Source organism: Leucopleurus acutus (assembly GCF_964270905.1).
Source record: "Leucopleurus acutus genome assembly, chromosome: 11".
Taxonomy (NCBI): domain Eukaryota; kingdom Metazoa; phylum Chordata; class Mammalia; order Artiodactyla; family Delphinidae; genus Leucopleurus; species Leucopleurus acutus.
Genome location: NC_139152.1, coordinates 33551285 through 33563899, shown reverse-complemented (window position 1 = coordinate 33563899; position 12615 = coordinate 33551285). Strand labels below are relative to the sequence as shown.

The 12615-nt window shown below is 36.2% G+C and overlaps 1 protein-coding gene across 2 annotated transcripts in view; it reads right to left on the bottom strand.

The window, feature by feature from the left end:
* PDZRN4 (PDZ domain containing ring finger 4) overlaps positions 1-12615 on the bottom strand; it is a gene marked incomplete at both ends in the record, with an annotated part of 372143 nt that overhangs the window by 15181 nt on the left and 344347 nt on the right. For both annotated transcript variants that reach the window (XM_082849939.1, XM_082849940.1), the window contains 2 exons: positions 938-1000; positions 3858-3956. In XM_082849939.1, the coding sequence (XP_082706065.1) occupies positions 938-1000; positions 3858-3956 (162 nt within the window). The remainder of the gene's footprint in view (positions 1-937; positions 1001-3857; positions 3957-12615) is intronic.

The window sequence follows — 12615 nt, the reverse complement described above, 5'->3', positions numbered from 1 at the left end:
AGATCTGTCATAACAATTAAAACTTTTGCAGAATGTTTTAACAGTTTGTAACTTCTTCAATTTGTCATTTGAGTCCTCCTTCCGGTCTTGCAGTTGTTATCTGCAGTGAAACTCAACCCCCAAGGACCTCTGTTCTTATTTTGGGTTAAACTGGACATAAGAGCTGGGGCGCTGTGTGTCTTCCTCCAGCCACCCTTTATGAGAAAGGACTCAGAAGGGATAGCGCAGGTCAAGGGAGATTTAGGACAGAAACTTTGGCTTTTGCAGTTTTTCCTGGTTGGGCCGGAACTCTTTCCAGTCTACACACCCCCTATAAGGTGCTTACCATCTCTATTTTTAAACTGAAATTCAGTCAGCCTCTATGTTTTCACATTCCGTCCTCCACATGTCCCCAGCAACTCATTTATAAATAATTAAGACTTCTTCAGACTTCTAAACTTTCATAGTAATGGAACACTAGGATCCCTGTTTACCTAATTTATTGTGGAAAAGGCAGCAATAACTGCTGCTGATGCTAGTAACAACAGCAGTTAATGCTTATTACTCACCATGCACTGTGTGCTAAGCACATCACATGCTTAATCATATCTAACCTTTGCAGCAATATATTTTACTATTACCATTCTTTAAGATGAGGAAACAGGCTTACAATGAGAGGTTAAGTAAAGTGCCCAAGTAAGTGATGGAGCTGGAAGCTGAAGTTGAGGTATCTGAGTCCAGAGATTATGTCTTACTCACTAATTATTAGCTAATAATCCTTATTAAATGGCACTATCCTTATTTTTAAAAAGGTTTAAATGATCACTTTTAGTTTTGTAGATGTTACTATCCAGAAACAAACACAAATTATTTTCTCTAACATTTTTCAAGGAACAAAATAAAATTAAAACTATTGGACAGATAGTAGGAAATTAAAGGAAATAACCACCCCACATACTTGCAAAATACGATCCCCTTCTCGAATCCGGCCATCTTTGGCAGCAATGCTGTTTGGATCTACCTGTAAGGGAGAGGACACACAGCTTCAACTGGATATTCAATATCCTCCCAGGAACTTAAAAATATGGTTTTAAAAAATATTTTTAAAAAGATATTTCAAGTTTTTCTATTGATTTATAGAGTGCATGCCAAATTTTTCTTCTGTCAACTGATTCTAAAAATGTAAATGAACTATTTTAGAATTAATTACAATAAAATTAAAGAGTACTAGAGCATGTTAAAAAAAAAAAAAGAATATTCACAGGAATAAAAATAGCCACCTCCCAACAAGGCAAAATTCACAATGTTTGGCATCCAGTCAAGGATTACTAGACATACAAAGAAGCAGGAAAATATGACCCTTGATGAGGATTGAATCAATAAAAGAAAACTAAACTAGAACTTACACAGCTGTCAGATTAGCAGTCAATGACATTAAAAGAGTTATTATAGGAGATATGGGGATATATGTATATGTATAGCTGATTCACTTTGTTATAAAGCAGAAATGAACATACCATTGTAAAGCAATTATACTCCAATAAAGATGTTTTTTTAAAAAAAAAAAAGAGTACTAGAGCACATCTTGATTTGTGGACCACTTTTCTCTCCCTGCCTCTCTTTGTTTCTTCCTTCCTTTTATACTTCCCCCCTTTTTATTTTATTTTATTTATTTATTTTTATATCTGTTCACTCATTTCTGTATCCCAACTGTCAGACATGGTCTTCAGCTGACATGATCCTCAGCTGATGTTAATACTAGGACCCAGGAAATTTACTTTCTGCTAGGGTGATTTTTAAATCCTGTCTTAGCTGCCTGAGAAAACCTGATAGCTATACCCTAAGTCCAAACTTATTAAAGGGATTTCTGTGTTATGAGCACATTAAGTTATAAAGAGATTTATAATCTATGTAGCTCAAGAAATGAAAAAAATACTATCCATGTAGATTATTACTAGACACTACTTTACATATAGGGTGAAGTATATTAACTGTCACTTATTTTAGAATAAATAGATATTTAAAGCTCTATTAATAGTTTATCAACATTTTAATGGGCCAAACTTGAGTGATGACTTACTGTTCACTGGGGGTAATTCCATCTATCACATTTCACAGGAAGGCTTCAAACAATTTATTGGAGCTTATTCTAGCAAAGCCTTTTTTTTTTTTTTTCCTTTTTAAAGCAAAGTATTTCAAGTGTAGGGTAAGGTTGATCCATCCTAACCAGATGTTAGATATTACTTTTTAATTAGGTGGTGCCAGCCAATAAATGAGTTTTAAGTGATCAATCAAGAACAAAAGACACTATAATTACATGTAAGATGTATAGGGAAACATTTTTTCCAAGTAATTTTGTTCTGTTCCTGTGGCTTTTTTATTATCCCTGAAAAGTAAAGTTCCAAAGTTGACATGTTTAAATAGTAAACAGAGACTCACTTGAAGGAAATAAGGGATGATTAATCAATTGTATCCTATTTACAAGACATTCACAACTAAAACTTTGTCTTCAGAACAGTAATCAAACTAATATTAAAATTCTGCATTTGTACCTCCGTACATACTACAAAAGATAATGCTGCAGGTGTTTCCTTATACTTCCTCACCATAAGCAGAGGGGTTATCATAATTGTTTATTTAAAAGAAGTATATAAGTGAAGTATTCTCTGGAGATTTTTCCATAGTGAGAGCCAGTCAGTAGATTCTTTGGTAAACTGATACATTTATAGAGCTGAGTAGTTTTCTAAGTTCATTAATTATATTATCTCTGCCAAAGTCTAAACACCTCTATAAAAGTAATGTGATAAGCATTGTCATACTAAGTTTCTAGGTGAGGAAGCCGAAGCTCAGTAAGTTACGTAATGTTTTCAAAGTCATGGCCAAGAAACTTTGGAACAGCACAGAACAGCAATTAGTATTTAGTTTGGGTTCATACACATACATATATACATACATGGTTTCACACACATATATGTGTGTATACATACATATATGCAGGAGTTAGATAACATATCTATGTATACGTGCATATGCATATATGTGTTTGCATGTATATGTGTAATTATAAATATGTTTGTATGTGTATATGTATATGTATCTCACACACACATAATACCTTACTACTTCTCATAAAATGATTCTTTTGGGAGTTTCAAAAAATCACCTATAATAATAAATTTTGCTTCACATTTTTTCAAAGTTATTAACACTGAGGGTATTTCACATTTACGTACCTCACTTTTTTTAATTGAAGTATAGTTGATTTACAATGTTGTGTTAGTTTCTGGTGTACAACAAAGTGATTCAGTTATACATGTATGTACATATTCTTTTCCATTGTGGCTTATTACAGGATATTGAATACAGTTCCCTGGGTAAGTACCTCACTTCTTGAAAGTGATTATGGGGCTGAATAAAACAAACCAATGGATGCACTTCTTGGATATGATATTTAAATTTATCAATTCTGTCAGCAGAGTAAAATATCTGATTATTGTGAATATTAGATTTAAAAGTCAATGCTATTGTTAACAGGACAGTTAAAAGACACAGCGGGAACAGAAGGACAAATGTTTGCTGATCAAAAACTTTGCTCGGCTTCCTGCATACTTAAGGGACTTTATTCAGATTTAGACAATGTTACAAGTTTTGCACTTCTCCTTACTGGGATTCTGTGGTGAAAGCATCCACATTAAATAGGCTGATAATAATTCCACTACTTGGGCAACATAATTTACTTTCCTAATTGAAAGTGACAACTACTGGCACATTGCCAATTCTTCCCATTCCAGCCTCCCAAGGATTTTCTCATCGTGAGTCATTTCACTCCACTGCTCGCTGTCTGCCTCCCCTAACCTCTCCTCCATGGCATTTCTCACCTCGCTGACATAAATGCCGGTGTCTTCTTCATCATCCGTTCGGTAACAGACTGTCAGGCCCAGCTTCTCTTGACTGTTAACACGACACAACTCGACCTCCTGAGAGAAAAACACACACAGAACGACATTTATCTCAGAGAGAAATCAAATCCCGCAGCAGGATGGAGAACTCACTGATATTCTCTAGGCCATCCTGGGAAGTCTTCATAATCATTGCCCAACATCTGAAATTAACCCATGTTACCAGAATCCTCACAATTTACTCTCAACATGTATATCTGTATATTCAGGCCAGTGTTTTAACTTTTCATTGTAAAGTTGGAGATGTGCAGTTTTTTTATATTAAATCATAAAACTTTACAAAACCACAAATGAAGTTTAAATAAAATATGTATAAATCAAAAATGTGGAATCAAGAAAATATTTGAGAATGTTAAAGTAGGTAGCAAAATGTTTATGAAACTACTGTGTTTTTATTTGTATTTTAATAAAACAAAATTAAGTTCAAATAAAAAAAGACTAAACTGTACATCAATTCTTCTTTTGAGTTCTATACAACATTATAATAAGCAAGAGTTCTGTGTAGCTCAGGCCAAGATTTTCTATTATCTTGTAGCAGCTCTCACCCTTGGAAAGAAATGGGTTCATCCAGGCTGTAGGGAGAGACATCAACAGTCATATGGGCAGAGGCAATGATTCAAAAATGTAGCAGTAAATGAACAAGGAAACACATCTACTGCAACACATGGTTAAGGGGCTTAAAATGTCAGTGCTTAGGTAATGTATATTGAATCTATTTCTTGATTTATATTCAGTAAAATAATAGTAAATTTCGGTGTATTTCATTTTTATATAATAAAATAGACTTGTACTACTCTCAGAAGCAGATGACTTTTAGAATAAATTGCATAATTCCAAGCACTGAAACACAAATTGGTGCTCTCATCATGGAGAACGTGTTCCTATTGGATGGAGCTTATAAGGCCCTTTAGTAAAGAATCAGATGAGGAAGAACAGAATAAATTTAAATTGGAAATGAAATCTAGACCATCTTTCTAAAACTCAGGCTTTGTGGGAGTTATTTGTCTGTCTTGCTTAATGCTCTCTCTCTAGTGCCTGGAACAGGGGACTGTTCAGTGTGGGGACTCAGTTAATGCTGGTTGAAGGGTGATGGCTTTTATTTCAAAATATATCCTAGTGTTTATAACTTTTTGTAAAACAATAATTAAATAATATTTCCTCTTTAACTGGAGGTAGATTTCGTGTGTGTGTGTGTGTGTGTGCACGCGCGCACGTGTGTATGAATGAAGGGAATAAAGTTTGTTAATAAAGTATCCATTTAACTGTATATGATCTGAAATAGTTACCAGGACTAAATAAAGAGAAACTCACTTAATTTCAAACTAGAGGATATTTTCCTGTACACTATGCTACATTTGAAGAAGTATCTTCCCTTTTAACTTTGTATTTCAGTGAAGGTCTTGTCATTGGAAAATAACCATTTATTTTGGCGACATACTATAAACCAAAGGTAAATACTTAACAAGGATAGACTGTCATAAGCTCCAGTGACCAATAATTTCACAGCTAATAGCAAATAAAAGAAAATTTAAATCTTCTATCCTGAGACATGTACTGCAAATTGGTGAAGTACATGAAACCATGAAGAATGCTGACTTTACACCTGGTAGACAAAGATACTCTAAATTACACTACAGAGCTTAAAAAGGGCATGGTGTATGTTGAACAAGAAGAAAAAAAGTCTTTTCACCTAGAGGAAGAATAACAAACAGTGACATGTTTTGGCACCAGAAGCAAAAAGTACACCAATCAAGGGCATTTTCAAAATTGGCAACAATTAATGCCTCTAGAGGGAAAGAATACTTGACTAAAACTGTAACATTAGGAAGGAATTATAGCAACAAAAGAGCTTCGATTACAGCAATGAAGTATACAGTTCAGGAGTAAAGAAGCTTGTGATTCCTAAGAGGCCTACAAGGAAACCTAAACATCCCATACAAAATTGAAAGTGAGACCTTTAAATTAAAGCAAATGATCTGTATTCGGAGCTGAAATCCATTGACTTTCGATGTCCTTCCAATAGCACTGGAGAAAACACCCCATCCTGTGGGAAGTTGTTTCCAGAGGGAAGCATTCCTTTCGTGAGTATTTTCTCTACTCTCCATGTTGTACTATGGTTTGGTGTTTGTTTAGAAGATGCATATCTAAATATTTTGTGGTAAAATGGAACCAATCTATTAAAATAAAAAGGGTAGAACCACCCATACAACACCAATATCACCAAGAATCACGGGGAAACAGAAATCTGAGATCTTGAGGTCAAAATAACTCTTCAATCTGTCATCTTATTGAACCTAAGCAAAACTGTGAAGCAGGTCTCAAAGTTACCCACAGCATCTTTTTTTCAACGTCACCCCCTCCCCCTTTTAAGATACTGGGCATCCTCCTACTATTTCTTTTGCTTCCTGGATTTCCTAAGGCTGCCTACCTAGGAAACCATTGGGATTTCAGGCTTGCCATCCTAATTATCTCCTAGAAAAACCTGGTATTTGGTGTAGTCTTCCATTCTCTCACAAGTAGCTCTTTAGATATAAAGATAATTGATAAATAAATGTTTCTTAAAGGGATCATCATTAGTAATTATTTAAAATGTGGCCCCATCCAGGGTTTGGTTCACACCAATAAAGATTGAAAATACAATTTTTATTACAAGCCTTAACTCAAAGGACTGAACTTATGGAAGTAAGATTCCAAGCTCCAGAGGAGGCGCGAGTGAGATTTCTCGGATCCCACAAACCACCGAGCACCAGCCCCAAGTGCGGACTTGCAATTCTTTCTTTGGTTGAGAATGTTTCAGGTACTACAGATTTCATATTGGTACACAAAAGCATACATTTTAGAATCAAAGTTTCTTTAATTCTATGACAAAATAACTTATAAGCAGCTACCTGTTGACAATTTTGTTTGTATGAGGTAAAGGAGGCTTTGTAAAGGCTACTTATCTGAAAAGAATCCTCTAGCCCAGGTTTAACTTAGTATTCCCTTCACACAAGTGCACACAAGCCTCTGACTTCTGAAGAAATAACCTTCTGGTAATAGAGAATGTTTTCCCTAACAACTTTCATACCTTTCCCTCTGTCACGAGGAAGCTGTTTGATGAAAAACATAAAAGTGAAATGCTACCTCTGTACATTTTCTCCGTGGAGACAATGCTTGGGTATCTACAAATCAAAGGCAAGCCTGCACGGATGGCACTGCTAACCGTCCATAAGTCATTTGTGACTGCAGTGGAAGAATCACTTCATATACCCGATGAAACCACGTTCATTTTGGCTTAATGTGCTTTAAGATGCTATGTTCTGGGAATATGTACAGTCCCTTAGAAAAATCAAATCACAGTATCTAATCCTGTGAGAAACTGATTATTGAGATTGAGGGTGGAGTAGGAGATTAAAGTTAGTAAAGTTTGCTGTGAAATATCCTTCGAATTATAGACAGAATGGGATTTTACATAAATTGGTTGCACTACAGTGCTGTGAATATTTTATATATTTTTTTATGATTGGGTCTAAGGTGGAACAAGGAACTTAAAAAGAAAATAAAACACACTTTTGCTTTTTAGATGGAATTCTCTTGCTGGAAGAAGAACTGAGGCTTGAAGCTGCCTGCAATGGTTTTTTAAGCAAATTGTTTCCACGCTCTAAAGAGCTCTTGAGGCCCATGGCATGAGTGAGAAAATTTAGAGGCAATCAGTCTACGCAAGTCAGAATGAAAACCAGGGCTAAACAAGATGGTCACTGATATCAACTGATAATCCCGAGAGAGAGGTCTATTGTGTCCATTTCTTTCTTTTAATTTTATTTGTTGTTTGGTTTTTATTCATCAGACAACATAGCCATTACTACACAAGCTTAGTATTAATCATATATCATTGTCTTAAATTTTGTAATGTTGATTTGTAACTAGTGAAATACCATGCTTAGTTGTTCCAACAAGACCTTTATTAAAAATGAATTAAGTAGGAAATATGAAAACTTTAACCCTCACAGCTAAGAGAAGCCTAGATACTCTACCGTGAAAATATTGCTTCATTCCCTCTCTTCTGGATAGTGGAAATCAGGTATAAAACTCAGTAAAAAATAAACGACAAAACTCCTGGAATACCCAAATTGCTATGACTACAACATTTCAGGCTTGGACACCCCAACTCCAAACATTCAAAACAAGTTACTGCAACTAATAAATAAATTATATTTTATAGAGACATTAGGGTAAAAGCGAAAGCACGTGGTCCTGTCTTTACACTGACACCCCTAACCTCACCTCCTCACTCAACCACTTTCCCTTTTCAATGATATTGTTGTGAAATACAGGCACTGTTTAATCCTATCCTATTCTTAGCGACTTTCTCTTTCTGAATCCTTTGAGAAATAAAACTGCCACATTTTTCTAGATCCAGGTTGTCTGCTTCTCACTGTGGACTCTGAATTGCCTTAGGAAGTCTTAAATTACCCATTTGAGGTTTGTGGGAATGTAATCAATTTTACAGCCTAACAAAGAAAAAGATGTTAATTTTGTTTATACTTTTAACTGGGGAAGGGAATGGATTCACGAGGCCAGTAATTAAGAGTCCATGTCAGGAATAGAAATGGGAAACCTGAAATCAAGGTGAGTGTGACAAATGGTTTGTATTTTGTATGGTTACTTCTGCTGTGTCAACTAGAGAATCAGGCCAGCAGCATGGGCACCTGCCCTTTAATGGGCTTTCACTCAGTCCTGCTCTGTCTATACCAAAGAGCAAAGGCAGGGCAGGAAACCAGAAAAAAGTGCTGTTTGCATCAGACATGTTTTTTTCTTCCTTCCTATTTTGATATTGTATCTTTTGAGAAAGCTGCACTTGTTTTTAAGTATTAGGATCATGTGGTTTACCTTTGTAAGAATCCAGAAATTCAGGGTTTTTCACAGTTGACTCTTGAGATTTGAACAAAACATAAAATGATCATTTAGTAGCTTACGAATGGCACTGCTAAACATCCACAATCATCTGTGTCTAGATTTTGTGATTTATATGTTAGTTGTGGGAGGGTCTACATCAATATAGTTCAACATATCATAGCAATGTACAGAAAAGACTACTCACAAAATGTCATTTCCATAGTTGCTTTACTTCTAAAATATCCACTTTAAGCACTCCATGCTCTGATCAGCTTCCATTCCCACTCCACCATTTGTGCTCTCTCACTGGACCCTGAACCTGTTGACCCTTCCACTTTTCACTATCAATAATTCCCTCACACCCTCCCCTCTCTCCTTGCCCAGCTTGGAGCTGCAGTTAGTCACGATACTCATAAAAATCCACGTCCTTGCTGTTCTCTGCCTTCACCGTATCACCCAGCAAAGGTCAATCACTGTCAAGCCCAACTATTCACTTCCTTGTGTTCCCACCTAAGCAGCTGTATGGTCCTGGAGGAAAAGACACAGCCATGCTAACTACACGGACTGCTTTCACTGTAAACTCATTCCCGCAAACCTCAGACGGGCCATCAACACTGCCTGACAATCGCACATGCTTCCCTCGTCAAGCTCCTCCACTTTCCTCAATTTTCCGACACAACCTGCCCACTCTCAGTTCATGACCTCCCCTCAGATTTCATTGGATGCTAAGACATTGTTATTACCTCAACTTTCTGCTCTCCCAGATGAGTATTTCACACCCCTTTTCTCTGCAACTCTGCTAGGGTGCCTTCTCTCTCTTCACTCGTAGCCAATCATTCTATTCCACACTTGGAGAAAAAAGAAGCAATGAAATGGAAACCACTGTATCTTCCCTCCACTCAGCATATTAATCTAAGTTTATCTGTATCCACCCTGTAGGCAATAATTCTGTTACAGTGGAAGAAAGATCACCAATTCTATCAAAGGCCAATGCTTCCACTTGGTAAACCATTCCTTTTTTTTCTTTTCAATTTTTTTTCCTCCTGGAATTATTCCTTCTCTTTCTCCTGCATTATCAGCTTCTCTTTCCCTATGAGATCATTCCCATTGCCAGACACACACACACAAAGGAACAATATCATCCATATGGGATGGGGAGGGAGGAAACCCCACAAAGATGATGGTCAGCTATAGGTTGAGGGCTGCTGGAAGAATCAAATAAAAATGCCTTGGAAGACATAATGGAATTGACTTGGTGCTTACCAAGGCCAAATTTCCGAGCAGAGAACACTGACCGTGCAAAGGCACAGAGATAGGGAACAACATATCATGTTAGAGGAGCCTTAAGTAATTAATGTGTGTGAAGCTAAGGGTTGAAGATTGGAGTGGGTGAGTGGACATGATGAAGAATAAAACTGGAGAAGTGGCAAGATCATAGAAGAATGACTGCACTATACTGAATAATTTGGACTCTGTAAAAAAGTAAAGAAGACTCACGGAAAGGGAAATAGCATAGTCTGATTTGCAGTTTGGAAAATGGCTTCAACAGTAGCATGGAGGGTGAGTTGGAGGGGTTAAGATATGGAGAGACAATTTGGGAATGTTACCAGTTCATGCAAGAGAAGGTAGGAGCTTGAATGTAAACCATGTCATATAAGTCCTTAAACAACGTTACTATTATTTCTACTTTATTGATGAAGAAAATGAGGCATAGAGATAAGTAACTTGCCCAGAGTCACACAGCCAAGTCAGAAGCAGAGCTGCAATTCAAGGCCTAACTAAAGGACTCATCCTGAATTCTCAACAGCTCCTTGCTCTGGTTCCAGTTACAGCTCTTTCTCATTTTTCAGTTTTCAACTTAAATAATATCCTGGATAGTATCCCTCTCCATCACTCTTTCTGAAGCAGGGTCTCCAAAATTTTCTACAGAAATTTCACCAATGCTTAGTAACTTCTTGACAACTATGATTATTTATTCTTTTTTATTATCAAATTTGTATTTTATTAAGTTGCTTATTTTTATTGTTGGTTTCCTTTAATATTCTTTAAGCAGATATTTTCTGTTATGTTTATTATATCCCACAAGCCTTAGATATGAAAGAAGGAAACTCAGCTCTTGAGGACAGTGCCATGCCGTCTTCTTTACATTCCTAATACCAGCAGAATCTGGGGATTTATGAGAAGCCCCCCAGGCAACTGCTGGATGAGTTAACTACTATAGTGAAGTTGGATTTAGGCTATAATTGCTTTGGCTATGTTTGTACCTCAGTATAATCATATTAGATTAAGTAGAATAGATTCAGAAAGCTGTTCAAACAATAAATGTGACTGACTCTCTTATAATTTCTGCCAACAAGATAATTAATCACAGTGAACTAGAAAAATCAAGCCAAATTAACTATAAAGTACTCATTCTAAGAATTCTTCTAGCACGTTTAGTTTTTATTCACTTTATTCACCTGACACTTTCGTAGCACCTGCTATGTGCCAAGGCCCTCATTTAGCACAGGAAACTTTTAGGTACCAACCATTGTGATAAATGTTTTGGGAATACTGTCACATTTAGTTTTATAAAAATATGACAGGCTAATATAGTGTATCACAGTTATTTACGGTCTAACCAGCGTTCATTCTCTCTCTTTTTGAAAGCATGACCCTAAATTTCTTGTGCAGAATCACACCTTCTTCTTTCCTTGTCTATATGTCTGTTCAACACTGATTTCAGCTTTAGGGGCAGTCATGTGACCTAGATATCAGCCAATGAGTGTATTTTATTTCCTTAGCTGTAGTGATCATTTCAAGAATGGATATTTGATACGGTTCAAGCCCATAAATATCAGGCCTGAGAGTTTTGTTGAAACCATTGAGAAAAGAACACTTGCCTTCCCTGTTGTACTTGAACCTGCAAGACTATAGGAGCAGCTCAAATCTTCATCTTCCCACAATATATAGAGCCTGGGGGTAAATGCAACAAAGAGGAAATAAAAGCCAAAAGATGGAGAAAGACTAAAATTTAGTGGCATCGTTTGAGCCCCTGCATCAAGTTATACCTGAAATAGTAAACTTCTGGAATTTTCAATTCAGAAAGTCAATACATCTTCCTTTTCTCCGTAAGTATTTGTTTTGAGTCTTCTGTTTTTTGGATCAGAGTCCCAATTGATTTTGGTAGATAGTATAAATTTCATTTTATAGATAAAACAATTCAGGCCCAGCATTAAGTAATTCACCTAAGGTTACTTAGCAACTATTTGTCTGAGTCAGAAATTGAATATAGGCTTTTTTTTTCCTTGCTTTTACTCCAAAGCTTGTTTTTTCACTCAATACACTCTTCTAGTCCAACGATGATTTAAGAGCTCATTATTAGACTGAGGCTTAAACACTTAAAGAACTCAGAAAAGTGCAATGGGCTACATGGTAGAAAATAGATGAGTCAAGGGATGAACCAAAAGAGGGAAAGTTCCAGAGAGAAGCTACTTTCATGCAGTGGGTAAGAAGTTCATTGCAGCTATAGCAAAGGGTTGCTGAGGGGAGTATTAAGAGATGATGCTAGAGAGGAGAGTTAGGACCAAAGTTTAAAAGATCTCATAACCAAAGTCCTGGGCAGAAAAGGGAGAGGGAGATCAATATGCAAAATTTGGGGCATTGCAGCTTCTATAAACTACAAAGAGTTATGAAACTAGGACTACTGAGAGAAAGCAAGGACTTGATTTTCTGGTATTCAACTGAGACAGAAGCATAAATTTCTTCTATTTTATTTTTAATATTGATTAAATTTTAAGAAAATTAATATAATCATAAGTTA